General features: G+C 46.1%; 1 protein-coding gene across 1 annotated transcript in view; it reads left to right on the top strand.

Moving 5' to 3' along the window:
• stx1a (syntaxin 1A (brain)) overlaps positions 1-19,767 on the top strand; it is a 72,525-nt gene that overhangs the window by 18,698 nt on the left and 34,060 nt on the right. The window contains exons 2-3 of the mRNA XM_077197311.1: positions 7,169-7,243; positions 18,675-18,774. Coding sequence (XP_077053426.1) covers positions 7,169-7,243; positions 18,675-18,774 — 175 coding nt within the window. The remainder of the gene's footprint in view (positions 1-7,168; positions 7,244-18,674; positions 18,775-19,767) is intronic.

Genomic DNA, 19,767 nt, shown 5'->3' on the forward strand with positions numbered 1-19,767 from the left:
GAAACTGCTGAAGACGTATCTTTTTCGGCAGCACTTGATTCAGTAGTACTAACACTTTCTCTTCTCTTCTATTCTATTCTAAAAAAAAAATAGACTAAAGTTAAACTGAGAGGGGTTATAGCACTTGTGTATTGTTGTCCTACTGTTAGTTTAACTGCTTCTATTGTTCTCATTTGTAAGTCGCTTTGGATAAAAGCGTCTGCTAAATGAATATATGTAAATGTAAATGTAAATTATGACTTAAACAATGGATGAACAAACAAAAATGCTCTTATAGTCACTCCAACACTTCTGACATTCTTCAAAAAGCCAAAGCTTTTTAGTAAATAGACAGATCAAAAAAGATGAACAACTGGTTAATCTGATTCACCACAAAAAGAGCAACTGAGGCAAATCTCAAACTTTTGCACGTAATAACACCATATCGCATCCTTGTAGGTAATGTGGACAGATTGCTTGTGTGCATTTGTGAAACAAGGCCGCGGAACAACAGTCTCAAAAGTCACGTGAGTTGCTGTGCATGAAATTACAGGTACAGATAAAGCAATTGTGAATTGTGAGCAAAGCAATGTGAGTAAGGACAATGATGCATGATTGCTGTGTTTGTGGATCTCTCGCGTACATTCGTTGATCGCTGTGTGTGTGTGTGTGTGTGTGTGTGTGTGTGTGTGTGTGTGTGTGTGTGTGTGTGTGTGTGTGTGTGTGTGTGGATCTCTTGTGTGCATTTGTGGATTGCTATGTGTGTGTGTGGATCTGTCTCGTGCATTTGTGGATTGATTTGCGTGTGTGGATCTCTCCCGTGCATCTGTGGATTGCTTTGTGTGTGTGGATATCTCACGTGTATTTGTGGATTGATTTGCGTGTGTGGGAAGTTAAATAGGGAAGTTATATCCAGGAAACTTTTACAAAAGAAACAAACAAACACAAACACACACACACACACACACACACACACACACACACACACACACACACACAAATGCATGTCTCTTTGTAGTCTGGGTGAAGCTGTTTTATCAGCAGCATCCACACACACACACAAAAAAAAAAAGTTCAACATGAAAAAATGTTTTGCGCAAGTGCACTTGCCAAATGAAGACGGATTGTAATGGATCAATAAAAAAACGTTGTTTATTAACGAGCTGTAGTCACGCACTGACAGAAATGCAGTTCAAGTTAACGCCATGGTTCACACTGATTCTGAATCTGGCGGCATGGCGAGCGCGAGACGCGGCAGTGCACAGATCGTGACGCGCGTCTCTCTATAATGTGATTTTGAAGTAAATGGGAGCGGGAATTCACCGCATTATGAACTCGTCACGCAATACCCACAGCCTCAGACCAAATGTTAGGCCCTGTAGACAGGCCAGCCTATATAAATATCATATTAAGCAGAAATGTGAACTGTACCTTATTAGAGGATTGATATCTGGATTGATGCGTGAAGAATGCACCTCCACAGCAGTCACGAGTAACAGCAGGAATAGGCGGTTAAAGTTTTCTATGCTTAATTTGATTTGATGACAGTCACGAGACCGCTTACTCAATCCAATCACGTTGATGGATAAAAATAAAATACATTTAAAACAAGCATGTAACGAGTAACGACCACAAACAGAAGGAAAATAGCGGAGAAAAAGTACCGATACATCACTTAAAATGTACTCAAGTAAAAGTAAAATTACAAAAAATTTAAACTACTCAAAAAAGTACAATTTCTGAAAAAAACTACTTAATTACAGTAACGTGAGTATTTGTAATTCGTTACTTCACACCCCTGCGCCCTAGAATGTAGATTGACCAATCACAGCGCAGCCAAGAACGAGCTCCGACAGAGGTCCGACACTTTTTCACAGCGCTCCATTGACTTTAACGCGAGCATCTCATAATTTTGGTCTCGGCAGGCCATTATCGTCTTAGGATTATCAAAAACATTGGTTAAACGTTGTGCCTGGGGCATTTGTAACACCGATACGCGTTTCCCAGAGAGGTTGGAGGGGGGTGTCCATTTTTTTCCCTTCCCAAAACCGAAGTCAAATCCTGACAACTGTCGTCTTTGGATTAAACTGTGTGGACGTCCTCACAGTCAGCAAAACCCCTCGAAGATCGAGAAGCACACCTTTGTGTGCTCTAAGGTAAATTTTGCTTTTAACCTTACTGTGAAGTTATACTAGTTAGACAGTTTTATTAAAACCCTGTGGAGCTAACCAAAACATCACCTTGTCAGCTAACGTTAACGTTATCTACTGTAGCATACCGATTGTTGATACCCTACCGCTGCTAATAAATACAACGTTATACTCGCGTAACATTGGTCCGTTTGCTTTGTAATAACTATTATAGAAGTGAATAAAAACCTACCCAGCTTTGTATGAACAGTGTTGCTCTTTGATATTGTTAGTCCCAGCCTCCGTCTCGATCAGTAGGATATGCGGTGGTTCATTTTTTGACTGTGACCGGTATGCTTTTGCCTCTATTTGGATGCCTTGTTGTTCCTTGTGTTTCACCTGTATGTCATGGATATAGCCTTCGAACGCATATTGCAGCCCCTTTTGCCTACTTTTATCGGACACTTTATTTGCTGATTTATAAAAGTTGGATAAAATTTCATCAGGAAGAGCTGTCACAGCATAAGCCATGTTGATAGCAAACACCAGAGCCCAGGCGAAGTTTGACGGACGTAGCAACAGTAACTAAGGGGGGCGGGGCTTAGCCAAAGGTCAATTATCTTGTAGAAAATATTGCATTGTGTGCTTATGGCATCGAGTCGGGACATATTTTCTATCTATCTGGGTTGGACGCTTACACACACGCACACACATACTCACTACAGCCACACGTGCGACGAGGCAGAGGAACGTCTATGGGCAGCTGCGTAAAGTAGTGTTTTTCCGCCACAGCCAATCATGCTGCATGTTTATTGTTTCACTGACGTTGACGAGATTAACCACTTAGGTACCGAAACTTTGTACCGAAAAACAAGACATGTTTTGGTACTCGGTAGTATCGAGGCAATTCGGTCGGTACCTAAAAAGTACCGAACTCGGTACCCAGCCCTACGTACCACTACAAAATTAAAAGATTGCAGTTCTTGTAGTTCTATCCCTATCTCAAATAATAAAAGATGAACAGTTGATTCTGGCATTTCTATTCACTTTCAAAATTGACGCAGCATTAAAATTTTACTCGTCTGATCTTCCGAATGGCAAATTCGTTGATGGTATCATCAAATGATATTTTACTTGAGACTCCTGAAAATATGTCTGAGTGCATCTGGCCATGGCCAATTAAAAAAAAAAAAACACAATACAAAAAAAAAAAAACAATATAGTATATTCCTGGAGGAGAACTGTAGCCTAGAAATCTAGACGCACCCTAGCAGCAGCAAAAATTATTTTGCAGCCATTGTGGTCTAGCAACTCTCCGTTGACTTTAGAGCTGGAAAAACCAAAAACTGGTCTGGCCAATCGGATCGTGTATAGAGTCGGCGGGTGGGCTTAACATAATGACGACAGAGTTGCGGCGGTTCACTGCTACTTGAAAACAAAGAATGGCTACTGCTGCTTGTGAATAGCAGTCTTTTGATTCGGCTTTGGCCGCGACTCTGGAGGATTTGAAGTTAAACTTTTCTTTGAAACAAGAACAAAGAAGCTCTGACTCTGACTCCGTCGCTCTGGGGTGCGGGAGATCAGCCGAAAAAAGGAAAAGAAAAAAAACAGCCGTACACTGAATCGTTCTTCTTCTGACCGTTGACTTGTCACCGCTTGAACAAGCCCAACATAGTAGTTGCTCGCTGTGGAAAAGCACTTCTTCAGCAGACTGAAACTCAAGCTGCTACTGTGAACTCGCCACTCCGCTGCTGTGTGTGTTCCGGTAAAAAGACGAACAAGAAGCTGAGCTCGTGCAATGAGGTGCTGTCAAAAGCAGTCATATATTTGCGCTTTTATATATTGCTCATCCAAAGCATCACTGTAATATTATTATTATATTACTATAACACTGTATTATTATTCCCTCTTACTGTTATATGAAATAATGACATTACAAAGTGAAACTATTGCAGGTGTTGTTCTTTGCACGTTTTCTTTTTATTTAAGAAATATTTCTGTTTTTATTTATTAAATCTTGGGGGTGGGGGTGGTAAAAAAAATATTAAGGGGGGGACGCAACGAAAAAAGTTTAAGAACCACTGATCTAGGTTATCAGTGAAGTTACGTTTGCTAGTAATACGTAGCAAACTAGCAAAGTAACTAGCTAGCTAGTGATAGCTTAGTGACAGCAATGAAACGTCCAATATTAGGTGATACACAATACTAAATAAATTTATTTCGTTTAAAACTTTAATGGCTGAGATGAGAAGACTTACCTCTATACTGGGCTTTCTTTTTATCTTCTTCCCATCTCCGTTTTCTTCCTTGTGCACCAGAGGGTTTAGACCGCTTTCTTTTTCGATCAATGCGCCAGCAGCTGAGCACTTGCCTAACGTAACGTAACGTAGCGTACCCCCCCCCCCCCCCCATTAGGAAATGATTGACAATAATCATCAATTCAATCTAATGATCAGGTTGACAAGAAATTAAACGTGTGGCTGAGGGGGCCTAGGATGATCATGTTTAATAAATATGTTTTATTTTGCTTGTCATTCTAATTCTATGATTAATGGGAAGGAGGCCTAAGGGCAAACACTAGAGGGCGCCCACGCCCCCAACACATTTGTCGCCCTAGGCAATCGCCTAGTTCACCTCTAGCAATCGCCGGCCTTGACGACACCGTTCTTACAGAAAACCCTTAATGCGATCCGGCCGCTCATTTGCACAAAACAGTGCCTGATGGCTTGAAAACGCGTGAACCGGAATTATCCCAACAATGTTTTATCTGTAGAGAGGTAAAGGGAAGGGAAGGAGGCCTTCACAGGGGAGAGACTAGTCGACACTTCAGGACTGTCCAGGCGTCGTGTTCAGGTGCCGGTCCATCATCAGATCCGGATAAGGCCTGGATCCGGTGGACTGCGGTAAACCTCGGGATAAACAGCTGTAAATAAGCTGTCCTGAGCATCTTTCACACTGTCTCTGGACCATCGGCTTGCAGGACTGCAGAATCCTTTTGAAGTGAAGTCTTATGTAACAGATCAGACAGGCCCAGAATGAGGATCAAAACTCCAAAAGAGAATTAGCGAGAAGGAAACAAAATTAAATTCCACAAAAAAGGAAAGGCATACCCAAACTACATGCACAAGATATAATTATTAATTTACACACTTGAAGGATTAGTTCAATCATAAATGGAAGGTACATAAGGGCATGTAGTTTGTGGTTTTGCTCTGCTAACAACTCCATTTCTCTACTAAAACACTTTAACTTTTAATTTTTACTTCCGATTTGCAGCAGTTATACTGTGTGCATTCACATTTTTGCTATTGTGATTCTATGGCATGCATACATTTATTTTTCTTTACTTTTTTTCTTCTTTTATGTTTTCTTCTCCTAATGCAATTATTTGGTGAATCATATTTTAATTGTTGTTGGAGAGGGCTCTGAACTGGGTATTTTGGCCCGAACCCAGAGTAGTTCCCCCGTATCTCTGGCTGGAATAGGAAAACAGCCAAGAGTGAGGAGGTATTGGAGGGATGCAGAAAACTGTTGAGGAACATAGGTGAGTCAGCTACGTATATAGGCGTCTTCTCCTGCTGATGGGAGAGATCATTTGTACGTGTTCCTCCCGAATTTTGTTTATAAAAAATCATTTCACAAGTTCACACTCCCAAATAATCAGACAGATTAAAGAGTATGTGTATTAGTATGCTGTCCGAGGAGAGGGCTTCAAGCTCGGTATTGTAAGACTGGAGAAACTGGAAGAACTGGAAGAGAGGGCAACTCTCTGAGAAAACGAAGGAAATTAACATTTGAATTTCTCTCTTGTGCTATCATGCTGAAAGATGAAAGATGCGAAAGAAAGATGCGAGCGAAGCCATTCGGTCCGTTGTAGCAACGCTGCCGAATATCAAGAAGTTAAAGCCGGAGCAAGAACAATCTTTGCTTAGTTTTGATGGTGGCCATGATGTTGTGGCTCTCCTCCCCACGGGATTCGACATGACATGCGTGTCAGGGTTTGTGCAGGTAGATGATGCCGAAAAGGCTGAAGCTTCAAATCCAAGTTTTATTTACAAGTACTCACAGATCTGTTGGCAGATCGGTCACAGAACAACGTTAGACTGACGGACGAATCACTGGTAACATTTGACGCTATACTGATGAGAACGGACAAAGACTGACTAAACAGCGGGAACTAAATACAGACACTGATGAACATAAACCAGGTGACACAGATGAAGGTGATTAACAATACACAGGTGATGATGATGGACTAATGACGGGTGGCATGGAAACAGATGAGAGGCGGGAAAAAAAGACATGTGACTAATACTAAAGACAAAACAGAAGAACTAAACAGAATAGAATCAAACAGACACCAACATGACAATACGTCACGACCAAACGTTAGCGATTGGTTATGGCAGATCCAGAGTGACTCTGGGCAGATCCAATAGTTTTAGACTTCAATTGAGTACCCGCCTACAAGGAAGTTAACGCTTGTCAATGGAGCGGTGCCAGACTCTATTTACAAATGAAATGTACGAGAGTCTGGTGGGACCAGGCTAGTATTATAGAGCACCAACATTTACTGTTTGAATTTCAAAACAGCGGAGAAGATTCAATTTTTGTGACATTAAACAGACTATTAGTCCTCTCCTTAATTTTGTTACAATTTTCTTTACTCTAAACCTTTTTCTTGTGCAAAGTTAATCAAAACCTGATTTCTGTATTTTCATTACTAAAATTAACAACTTGTTAACATTTGGGAAAAACTCCCTCTCTTAAAATGTTCTGCCAAACGGATCATCTAGAAAACCATTGATTTCTTTTACAATGTACATCTGTTCATCTGTACAATGAGAAAGGATATCTGACATATCATCATGTTCACCTCCTTCTCCATTTCATGACCAACTCCCTCTTCCTCCGTCTGTTAAACAAAAAGCAGTCAATCACTTTTATCACCAATACTAGCTGTTTCTAAAGTACAAGTGACTTCAGATTTCCCCACTTCAACACTCTTCTCATCATTTTCCTGAACTACTTCACTTACTAGCTGTATTTCTGTTCATCAGGGAAAAGACCCAGAAGAGGCGGATGAGGTGGTCGTTGTAATTGAAAAGGGTTTCATGGACGAGTTCTTTGAGCAGGTTTGCATATTTACATTGCCTATTTACTAATGAAATACACTGAAAATCCTCAAACTTATCCAGACTATCAGGGCTAGGGTTGAAAGAAAGAGAGTTGAGGTGAGGCACTATTCGCAAATCGGCCTTAGACTTTTGTATTTACTAACTAACTAACTAACTAACTAACTAAAGGCACTCAGGAGAAACAGGGGTATTCCAGAAAGTAGGTTATATGACTTACCAGGTGTGACGAGCAGGAAAAGGTCGAGGGCCATGAGAGCGCGGCGCGAGGCCAGTGGCATGATTGATAATGAGGGACTCCTGCTCTCACGGAGGAGCAGAAGCATAAAAGGAGGAGCGATGACAGTGAAGATCGAGAGAGGCCATGTCATGTCTGCTGCAAGAAATACTGGAAGCAAAAGCGAGTTACTCTTTTAATTGAAGATAATAATATTAATACAAGGGAACAACACAGTGCAGCTGAAGGTGAGTGACGCAGGGACTTCGATGATCAGGATCCGTGGAGAAGTGCAGTGAAGAGGTGAAGACAACGAAGACTCAAACCCACACGCACGGTGATGATGACGATGATGGCGAAGACGACGAAGAACAGGAACATCAGGTGGGACAGAACACAGGAACACCAACACCGAGGACATCAAGACAACAATCTGACAATGATGAGGAAACAGTGGTAAGAATATATATAGTGGTGAGATTGATTACAGCTGGTGATGAAATGATGATCAGCTGGAGCGGATCAGGAGTGCCAATCATTCACGCTCACACGCACGTGCAATCATACAACAACATAAACACGAGACTAGAAGAGACCAGCAAATACATCTACCGTGACAGTACCCCTCCTTCTAAGAACGCCTCCTGGCTTTCCCATACACCCTTACCTGTCGATTGTAATCATCGATAAGGGAGTGATCCAGGATGTCTCTAGCAGGAACCCAACTTCACTCCTCCGGACCGTAACCTTCCCAGTCCACCAATTTCTAAAATCCGCGTCCCCTCCGCCTAGAGTCCAGAATTCGATTAACTGAATATGTGGTCTCTCCATCTACGAGCCGCGGTGGAAGAGGGACCGGGACGGGCGGGTTAATGTGTGAATGAAACACGGGTTTAATTTTGGAAACATGAAACACGGAATGAACCCTCCTGTACGCTGGAGGTAATTTGAGGCGGACTGCCACCGGGCTAAGGATCTTAGTGACAGTAAACGGGCCAATAAATTTGGGTGCGAGCTTATTAGACACTGTACGGAGAGGAATATTCTTAGTTGAAAGCCACACCTTTTGACCATCGACGTATACGGGAGGCCTTGACCGGTGGCGATCGGCCTTGGCCTTGGTGCGCGTCCTCACCTGGAGTAGAGTCTCTCGGGCTCTAGTCCATGTGCGGTGACACCTCTGGATGAAGGCGTGGGCGGAGGGGACCGCAACCTCGGATTCCAGACTGGGAAATAAAGGTGGCTGGTAACCTACACTACACTCAAACGGAGATAGGCCCGTAGCCGACACTGGTAATGTGTTGTGCGCGTACTCTACCATAGACAGTTGTTGGCTCCACGAGGAAGGATTCTTGGAGACCAAACATCGCAACACTCTCTCCAAATCCTGGTTGGCTCTCTCGGTTTGACCATTGCTCTGGGGGTGAAACCCAGAGGACAAACTAACCGTCGCCCCCAGTAAAACTCTTGCCAAAATTTGGACACAAATTGGGGTCCCCTGTGGGAAACAACGTCTGTCGGGAGGTCATGTAACCGAAAGACGTGTTCTACGACTGCCACCGCCGTCTCCTTAGCTGAAGGTAATTTAGGTAAGGGAACAATTTGGGCCGCCTTCGAGAACCGGTCCACCACAGTTAAAACCACTGTGTTACCCTGAGAGGGTGGGAGGGCGGTTACAAAATCTAGAGCGATATGGGACAAGGGTCTCGAGGGGACCGGCAGTGGCTGAAGTAACCCCTCTGGAGGTTGATTGGAAGACTTACCAGTGGCACAAACCGAGCAAGCCAAAACAAAATTGTGAATGTCCCGAGCCATAAGTGGCCACCAGAATCGTTGCTTAACTAAAAATTTAGTCCGATTAACTCCTGGATGGCAAGCCACGTTGGAACCATGACCCCACTGAATAACGTCAGACCGTAATTCCTCCGGGACAAACAATCGATTCGGTGGGCAACCGGGCGGAGGCGTTACCCCTTCTAGGGCTTTAGTGACCCTCGATTCGACCTCCCATGTGAGTGTTGAAACAAATAGAGTTTCAGGCAAAATACACTCGGGAGTAGACGGGCGCTCGGAAAAATCTAATATACGGGATAGCGCGTCGGGTTTGATGTTCTTAGACCCCGGCCGATAGGACAAGGAAAAATCAAAACGACCGAAAAACAGAGCCCACCGAACCTGCCTGGAGTTCAATCTTTTAGCGGTTCTAATGTATTCAAGGTTCTTATGATCGGTCCAGACGATAAAAGGTACCCCCGACCCTTCTAACCAGTGGCGCCATTCCTCCAACGCTAACTTAACAGCCAACAACTCTCTGTTACCAATGTCGTAATTACGTTCGGTGGGTGATAGTCGATGTGAAAAAAACGCGCAAGGGTGCATTTTGTCGTCCACAGGAGAACGTTGGGACAGCACTGCACCTACTCCCACCTCTGACGCGTCGACCTCCACCACGAACTGACGTGAAGAATCAGGCAAGGATGGGGGCTGAAACAAAGCGGCCTTTCAGTTTAATGAACGCAGCTTCGGCTGCGTTCGACCACCTGAACGTAGTTCTGGGGGAGGTCAAGGCAGTCAGAGGTGCGACTAGTTTGCTGAAGTTGCGAATAAATCGCCGGTAGAAGTTGGCGAACCCCAGAAACCTCTGCAGGGCCTTGCGGGAATCTGGGCTTGGCCATTCCACCCCAGCCTTAATCTTCGCAGGGTCCATCCGCACTCCTTCAGACGACACAATGTAACCTAAGAAAGGGACAGACTGTGCATGAAAATCGCATTTCTCCGCCTTGACAAAAAGCCCATTCTCTAGCAACCTCTGAAGCACTCGTCGAACGTGTGGCACATGTTCCTGGAGAGAAGGGGAAAAAATCAATATGTCATCCAGGTAGACATATATGAACTGATCGATAATATCTCGCAACACGTCGTTGACCATTGCTTGGAAAACCGCTGGGGAGTTGGACAGTCCGAACGGCATGACCAAATATTCAAAATGCCCCCTGGGGGTGTTAAAAGCAGTTTTCCACTCATCCCCCTCCCTAATGCGAACCAAATGATAAGCGTTACGCAAATCCAATTTTGTGAAGATGGATGCTCCCTGTAATCTCTCGAAAGCTGAAGACATCAACGGCAAAGGATAAGTATTCTTTACCGTGATGTTGTTCAGCCCCCGGTAGTCAATACAAGGTCGCAGAGAGCCGTCCTTCTTCCCCACAAAAAAGAGGAGAAGAGAAGAGGAAGGGCGGATGAACTTGGTTGCTAGAGAATCAGAAATGTATTTCTCCATAGCCTCTCTCTCCAGAAGAGAGAGAGCATATAACTTGCCTTTAGGCGGAGACTTACCTGGCAGTAAATCTATAGCACAGTCGTAGGGACGATGCTGAGGTAGAGAAGCAGCACGAGACTTACTGAACACTTCCTTCAGGTCCAGGTACTCCACGGGCACGTTAGACATATCCCCTGCTTCCTCCTGTAACACAGACATAGGCACAGACGAACAAGCAGACACAAGACAAGACTTATGGCACTCCTTGCTCCACTCCAGCACGTATTTGCCACGTAGATGCCAGTCCACTCAGGGATTGTGTTGGATGAGCCAAGGGTGTCCCAGGACGTTGGGTGACAGGGGTGAGTCCAGAATATAAAATGAAATAGTCTCGGAATGGTTGCCAGAGGTGATGAGGTTGAGGTCTTCAGTGGAAAGGGAGATGGTGGGTAGTTCTTGTCCGTTGAGTCCCTGAACAGCGATCTTGTGAGTGAGTGGTTTGCTGGGAATTTTAAACTTTTGAGCAAAACTGTAGTCCATAAAATTACCTTCGGCCCCTGAATCCAGTAGTGCGTGACAGTCGTGCTGGTGGACTGACCATCTTAGTCTTACCGGGAGAAGGGTGGAGGTAGATGTCACAGCTGATGAGGTCTTCCTGGCGGAGATCCCACCCGATAGTAGCCTCAAGTTTACTACCGGGGTGGGCCTTTTACTGGGCAGCTGTAGGCAAAATGTCCTGATCCCCCACAATAGAGACAAAGGCCCTGGGACCTCCGCCTCTCCCTCTCCTCCCGGGAAAGCCGAGCTCGACCCACCTGCATGGGCTCCGGATCGTAGTTGGGGCTGACCACGTCCCTGCCACTGGACCGAGGAACATCGATACCTACGAAGGTACGGGTGGACTGGGCTCGACGTTCGACCCTGGACAAACGAGCGTCCAGCCGCAGAGCCAGGTCTATCAGTCCGTTAAGGGTGTTGGGTAGGTCCAGGGCATAGATCTCCTTCTGGACATGGTCAGCCAGCCCATGCAGGAACATGTCCCACTGCGCCTCCTTGTTCCAGCCGCACTCCACCGCCAAGGTCCGGAACTCAATGGAAAAATCCGAAACAGATCTTCCCCCCTGTCGCAGCTCTGCCAGAGTTCGGGCTGCCTCACGACCCGAAACAGCCCGGCCAAAAACCTTCTTCATCTCGGCGGCGAGGGTCTGGAACGAGGCGCAGCATGGGTTTTGATTTTCCCACACCGCGGTCCCCCATAGAGCCGCTTTCCCAGTCAGCAGGGTTAAAGTGAAGGCTACATTGGCTTGTTCTGTGTTAAACATGCGAGGTTGCAGTGCGAAGTGCATGGAAGAGCGGGTGATGAATGCTCTTCAATGAGTAGGATCTCCTCCATAAGCCTCGGGTACTGGTAGGCGCGGTTCTGACTTGGATGTGTTGTCTGGTGGTGTGGGGGGAACGGCCGGTGTGGGCGGCGCAGCGGGAGCACGCAGGTGTTGGATCTGCCGGGTGAGCTCGGACACCTGCGTCACTAAGGCTTGCACTGCGCGACCCGTGTCGCCGATTTCTCTTGGGCGTCCATTCGCCAAATGCTGTGGTGGATAAAATCCTCTAAGGATGACGGGGATGCACTCGCTGCTTCCATTTGATGGTCAGATCGTTCTGTCATGTCTGCTGCAAGAAATACTGGAAGCAAAAGCGAGTTACTCTTTTAATTGAAGATAATAATAATGATACAAGGGAACAACACAGTTTAGCCGATGTTGAGTGATGCAGGGACTTCGATGATCAGGATCCGTGGAGAAGTGCAGTGAAGAGGTGAAGACAACAAAGACTCAAACCCAAACGCACGGTGATGATGACGATGATGGCGAAGACGACGAAGAACAGGAACATCAGGCGGGACAGAACACAGGAACACCAACAACAAGGACATCAAGACAACAATCTGACAATGATGAGGAAACAGTGGTAAGAATATATAGAGTGGTGAGATTGATTACAGCTGGTGATGAAATGATGATCAGCTGGAGCGGATCGGGAGTGCCAATCATTCACGCCCACACGCACGTGCAATCATACAACAACATAAACACGAGACTAGAAGAGACCAGCAAATACATCTACCGTGACAGTACCCCTCCTTCTAAGAACGCCTCCTGGCTTTCCCATACACCCTTACCTGTCGATTGTAATCATCGATAAGGGAGTGATCCAGGATGTCTCTAGCAGGAACCCAACTTCACTCCTCCGGACCGTAACCTTCCCAGTCCACCAATTTCTAAAATCCGCGTCCCCTCCGCCTAGAGTCCAGAATTCGATTAACTGAATATGTGGTCTCTCCATCTACGAGCCGCGGTGGAAGAGGGACCGGGACGGGCGGGTTAATGTGTGAATGAAACACGGGTTTAATTTTGGAAACATGAAACACGGAATGAACCCTCCTGTACGCTGGAGGTAATTTGAGGCGGACTGCCACCGGGCTAAGGATCTTAGTGACAGTAAACGGGCCAATAAATTTGGGTGCGAGCTTATTAGACACTGTACGGAGAGGAATATTCTTAGTTGAAAGCCACACCTTTTGACCATCGACGTATACGGGAGGCCTTGACCGGTGGCGATCGGCCTTGGCCTTGGTGCGCGTCCTCACCTGGAGTAGAGTCTCTCGGGCTCTAGTCCATGTGCGGTGACACCTCTGGATGAAGGCGTGGGCGGAGGGGACCGCAACCTCGGATTCCAGACTGGGAAATAAAGGTGGCTGGTAACCTACACTACACTCAAACGGAGATAGGCCCGTAGCCGACACTGGTAATGTGTTGTGCGCGTACTCTACCATAGACAGTTGTTGGCTCCACGAGGAAGGATTCTTGGAGACCAAACATCGCAACACTCTCTCCAAATCCTGGTTGGCTCTCTCGGTTTGACCATTGCTCTGGGGGTGAAACCCAGAGGACAAACTAACCGTCGCCCCCAGTAAAACTCTTGCCAAAATTTGGACACAAATTGGGGTCCCCTGTGGGAAACAACGTCTGTCGGGAGGTCATGTAACCGAAAGACGTGTTCTACGACTGCCACCGCCGTCTCCTTAGCTGAAGGTAATTTAGGTAAGGGAACAATTTGGGCCGCCTTCGAGAACCGGTCCACCACAGTTAAAACCACTGTGTTACCCTGAGAGGGTGGGAGGGCGGTTACAAAATCTAGAGCGATATGGGACAAGGGTCTCGAGGGGACCGGCAGTGGCTGAAGTAACCCCTCTGGAGGTTGATTGGAAGACTTACCAGTGGCACAAACCGAGCAAGCCAAAACAAAATTGTGAATGTCCCGAGCCATAAGTGGCCACCAGAATCGTTGCTTAACTAAAAATTTAGTCCGATTAACTCCTGGATGGCAAGCCACGTTGGAACCATGACCCCACTGAATAACGTCAGACCGTAATTCCTCCGGCACAAACAATCGATTCGGTGGGCAACCGGGCGGAGGCGTTACCCCTTCTAGGGCTTTAGTGACCCTCGATTCGACCTCCCATGTGAGTGTTGAAACAAATAGAGTTTCAGGCAAAATACACTCGGGAGTAGACGGGCGCTCGGAAAAATCTAATATACGGGATAGCGCGTCGGGTTTGATGTTCTTAGACCCCGGCCGATAGGACAAGGAAAAATCAAAACGACCGAAAAACAGAGCCCACCGAGCCTGCCTGGAGTTCAATCTTTTAGCGGTTCTAATGTATTCAAGGTTCTTATGATCGGTCCAGACGATAAAAGGTACCCCCGACCCTTCTAACCAGTGGCGCCATTCCTCCAACGCTAACTTAACAGCCAACAACTCTCTGTTACCAATGTCGTAATTACGTTCGGTGGGTGATAGTCGATGTGAAAAAAACGCGCAAGGGTGCATTTTGTCGTCCACAGGAGAACGTTGGGACAGCACTGCACCTACTCCCACCTCTGACGCGTCGACCTCCACCACGAACTGACGTGAAGAATCAGGCAAGGATGGGGGCTGAAACAAAGCGGCCTTTCAGTTTAATGAACGCAGCTTCGGCTGCGTTCGACCACCTGAACGTAGTTCTGGGGGAGGTCAAGGCAGTCAGAGGTGCGACTAGTTTGCTGAAGTTGCGAATAAATCGCCGGTAGAAGTTGGCGAACCCCAGAAACCTCTGCAGGGCCTTGCGGGAATCTGGGCTTGGCCATTCCACCCCAGCCTTAATCTTCGCAGGGTCCATCCGCACTCCTTCAGACGACACAATGTAACCTAAGAAAGGGACAGACTGTGCATGAAAATCGCATTTCTCCGCCTTGACAAAAAGCCCATTCTCTAGCAACCTCTGAAGCACTCGTCGAACGTGTGGCACATGTTCCTGGAGAGAAGGGGAAAAAATCAATATGTCATCCAGGTAGACATATATGAACTGATCGATAATATCTCGCAACACGTCGTTGACCATTGCTTGGAAAACCGCTGGGGAGTTGGACAGTCCGAACGGCATGACCAAATATTCAAAATGCCCCCTGGGGGTGTTAAAAGCAGTTTTCCACTCATCCCCCTCCCTAATGCGAACCAAATGATAAGCGTTACGCAAATCCAATTTTGTGAAGATGGATGCTCCCTGTAATCTCTCGAAAGCTGAAGACATCAACGGCAAAGGATAAGTATTCTTTACCGTGATGTTGTTCAGCCCCCGGTAGTCAATACAAGGTCGCAGAGAGCCGTCCTTCTTCCCCACAAAAAAGAGGAGAAGAGAAGAGGAAGGGCGGATGAACTTGGTTGCTAGAGAATCAGAAATGTATTTCTCCATAGCCTCTCTCTCCAGAAGAGAGAGAGCATATAACTTGCCTTTAGGCGGAGACTTACCTGGCAGTAAATCTATAGCACAGTCGTAGGGACGATGCTGAGGTAGAGAAGCAGCACGAGACTTACTGAACACTTCCTTCAGGTCCAGGTACTCCACGGGCACGTTAGACATATCCCCTGCTTCCTCCTGTAACACAGACATAGGCACAGACGAACAAGCAGACACAAGACAAGACTTATGGCACTCCTTGCTCCACTCCAGCACGTATTTGCCACGTAGATGCCAGTCCACTCAGGGATTGTGTTGGATGAGCCAAGGGTGTCCCAGGACGTTGGGTGACAGGGGTGAGTCCAGAATATAAAATGAAATAGTCTCGGAATGGTTGCCAGAGGTGATGAGGTTGAGGTCTTCAGTGGAAAGGGAGATGGTGGGTAGTTCTTGTCCGTTGAGTCCCTGAACAGCGATCTTGTGAGTGAGTGGTTTGCTGGGAATTTTAAACTTTTGAGCAAAACTGTAGTCCATAAAATTACCTTCGGCCCCTGAATCCAGTAGTGCGTGACAGTCGTGCTGGTGGACTGACCATCTTAGTCTTACCGGGAGAAGGGTGGAGGTAGATGTCACAGCTGATGAGGTCTTCCTGGCGGAGATCCCACCCGATAGTAGCCTCAAGTTTACTACCGGGGTGGGCCTTTTACTGGGCAGCTGTAGGCAAAATGTCCTGATCCCCCACAATAGAGACAAAGGCCCTGGGACCTCCGCCTCTCCCTCTCCTCCCGGGAAAGCCGAGCTCGACCCACCTGCATGGGCTCCGGATCGTAGTTGGGGCTGACCACGTCCCTGCCACTGGACCGAGGAACATCGATACCTACGAAGGTACGGGTGGACTGGGCTCGACGTTCGACCCTGGACAAACGAGCGTCCAGCCGCAGAGCCAGGTCTATCAGTCCGTTAAGGGTGTTGGGTAGGTCCAGGGCATAGATCTCCTTCTGGACATGGTCAGCCAGCCCATGCAGGAACATGTCCCACTGCGCCTCCTTGTTCCAGCCGCACTCCACCGCCAAGGTCCGGAACTCAATGGAAAAATCCGAAACAGATCTTCCCCCCTGTCGCAGCTCTGCCAGAGTTCGGGCTGCCTCACGACCCGAAACAGCCCGGCCAAAAACCTTCTTCATCTCGGCGGCGAGGGTCTGGAACGAGGCGCAGCATGGGTTTTGATTTTCCCACACCGCGGTCCCCCATAGAGCCGCTTTCCCAGTCAGCAGGGTTAAAGTGAAGGCTACTTTGGCTTGTTCTGTGTTAAACATGCGAGGTTGCAGTGCGAAGTGCATGGAAGAGCGGGTGATGAATGCTCTTCAATGAGTAGGATCTCCTCCATAAGCCTCGGGTACTGGTAGGCGCGGTTCTGACTTGGATGTGTTGTCTGGTGGTGTGGGGGGAACGGCCGGTGTGGGCGGCGCAGCGGGAGCACGCAGGTGTTGGATCTGCCGGGTGAGCTCGGACACCTGCGTCACTAAGGCTTGCACTGCGCGACCCGTGTCGCCGATTTCTCTTGGGCGTCCATTCGCCGAATGCTGTGGTGGATAAAATCCTCTAAGGATGACGGGGATGCACTCGCTGCTTCCATTTGATGGTCAGATCGTTCTGTCATGTCTGCTGCAAGAAATACTGGAAGCAAAAGCGAGTTACTCTTTTAATTGAAGATAATAATAATGATACAAGGGAACAACACAGTTTAGCCGATGTTGAGTGATGCAGGGACTTCGATGATCAGGATCCGTGGAGAAGTGCAGTGAAGAGGTGAAGACAACAAAGACTCAAACCCAAACGCACGGTGATGATGACGATGATGGCGAAGACGACGAAGAACAGGAACATCAGGCGGGACAGAACACAGGAACACCAACAACAAGGACATCAAGACAACAATCTGACAATGATGAGGAAACAGTGGTAAGAATATATAGAGTGGTGAGATTGATTACAGCTGGTGATGAAATGATGATCAGCTGGAGCGGATCAGGAGTGCCAATCATTCACGCCCACACGCACGTGCAATCATACAACAACATAAACACGAGACTAGAAGAGACCAGCAAATACATCTACCGTGACAGGCCAGGCCTGGACTTGTGTTTGTTTTGTTGTGTATGACAGCAGTCGTCCATGAGGGGCTGCTGTCTTTATTTTCAATTTGTTTATTTTATTATTAAAGTCATTAAATGTTCCCAGGTTCCCGCCTCCTTCTTCCTGTAACAACGAATTGTGTTACACCTGGGTAAGCTAACCTTGCTTTCTGGATACCCCCCTGGAAAGACAAACAGGAACACAAACAAACATAATACACGATGAGAACATACAAAGAACTGAACCAAACAACAGGCTAAATGAGGAATAAAACAAAGTGGGACCAATCAATCAACCAAGAGTACCTATGGGACCAAAAAAATTCCAGAACTAAACACAGAAATTGAAACCGATCTCAAAAAACAAAAACTGCACAGACGACCCATGACACAGATGTCCTGAGTTATACTGGGTTCGGTTTCCTAATCAACCACACATGGAAAGACTATAATAATAATGCAAGATGAAGACCACACATCACATCACATTACATCAGACACATCCAGACTGCTATAGAGCAGGCACACAGAAGAGCTTAATAAAGTCTGCAGTTGTGTTCTGTTTATGAAATAACACTGATTGCTTCTTTTAACCACTTCACTTGTGCCATGAATATCAGTTATATGGGTTTGCTGGCAGCTTCAATATACTAGTTTTTTATTATTATAATTTTATATACATGTTATAGCTTATTTAAGATACACATGCATACATTTGCATACTATGATTTAATTGAGTGGATAGTTTAGCTAAGTCTGGTTTCACATATGGTTACTTGTGTTTAATGTAGCAGGCACACTGCATCTCTGTGTTTGAGTTTCTGTGAAATGAGATCTTTTTCTGGGTCTTATTCCTTCACCATAATGAATAATGAGGTTGAGGTAGAAGTTTAAATCCTTTGAAATTGGTTGAAGTTATAATGTGCTACGATTGCTCAGCACCACGTGGTCATTATATGATTGGCTTGTATAGACGTGGGTGTTACTTTAGTGTTAATGACAATATGTGTTTGATCAGTTCTGATTTCCCTCTCCTCTCTCAGGTAGAGGAGATTCGAGGGTTCATTGACTCTCTGACAGAGAAAGTAGAAGAAGTGAAAAGAAACCACAGCACCATCCTGGCCTCTCCAAACCCAGATGAGAGTAAGACCCTGTTAAACACTCACAATAAAGTCTTTCATCAGCAGCCTCCATAAACTCAGAAACGCACATGGAAAAGATCACAGTCCTCTTATTCAGTTTCACCGTTACAAAACATCTATGACTACGTTTACATGCAGCCAATCTTCGGGTTATGGTCGGGTTAAGGTCACTATTCGTGTTTCTGAAACATTAGGAATAACCCGTTTACATGCGTGAGCAGAGAGAGTTACTCCTGTATACATGGAACTGTAATATCCCGATGTAAACGGCGACGCACGGTTAGCGTCTGGACATACGGACAACCTTAAGACGCAATATGCGTCATTTCCGATTCTTCTTCCTGTATCCAAAGACAACAACAACAGCAGCAGCAGCACGCGGATAATGAATAGTTTGGGGCAGATAGCGATCGCCTTCGTTTTCGCTTTGGTGCTGATACTGACCTCGCTCCAAAAGTATGCTGTGCTGCATCTCGCCATGTTTACTTCCGGAATAATGCACGCGGGTTTTTGTATGCGCCGAGAAGTTCCTCTACTCAAAAGACCAAGATTCCTTGTGAATAGAACATTCGCAGAACACAAATCATTATGGGGATATGCCGATACGCATTTACATGACCAAAAATTCGGATTAGAAACGAGGTACCCCAGGTATCATATCCCGGTTTTTAAAATCCGGGATATGAGCATATTCTGGTTTTTGCCGGTGTTTACATGGCCGTGCGTGACCGGGTTATTGCTAATATCCCGGTTTTGAATGGGTTATTGGCTGCATGTAAACGTAGTCTATGTGTCTCAGTAAGAACTGAAGTGAAATTTTCACTCGGTTTCAGACATAACAGATAATGACAATGACAATGTATTTATATAGCACTTTTAAAAACAACAGCTGTTGACCAATGTGCTTTCCACATAGACTCACAAATCAATAAGGAACTTTATATTTAAGTAACATGTAAGCAGATATAAAAACACAGTCTTTAATCAAAAGCTT

This window comes from Siphateles boraxobius, unplaced genomic scaffold (genome assembly GCF_051911475.1).
Source record: "Siphateles boraxobius isolate OS27281-9 unplaced genomic scaffold, OSU_SipBor_1 39, whole genome shotgun sequence".
Taxonomy (NCBI): Eukaryota; Metazoa; Chordata; class Actinopteri; order Cypriniformes; family Leuciscidae; genus Siphateles; species Siphateles boraxobius.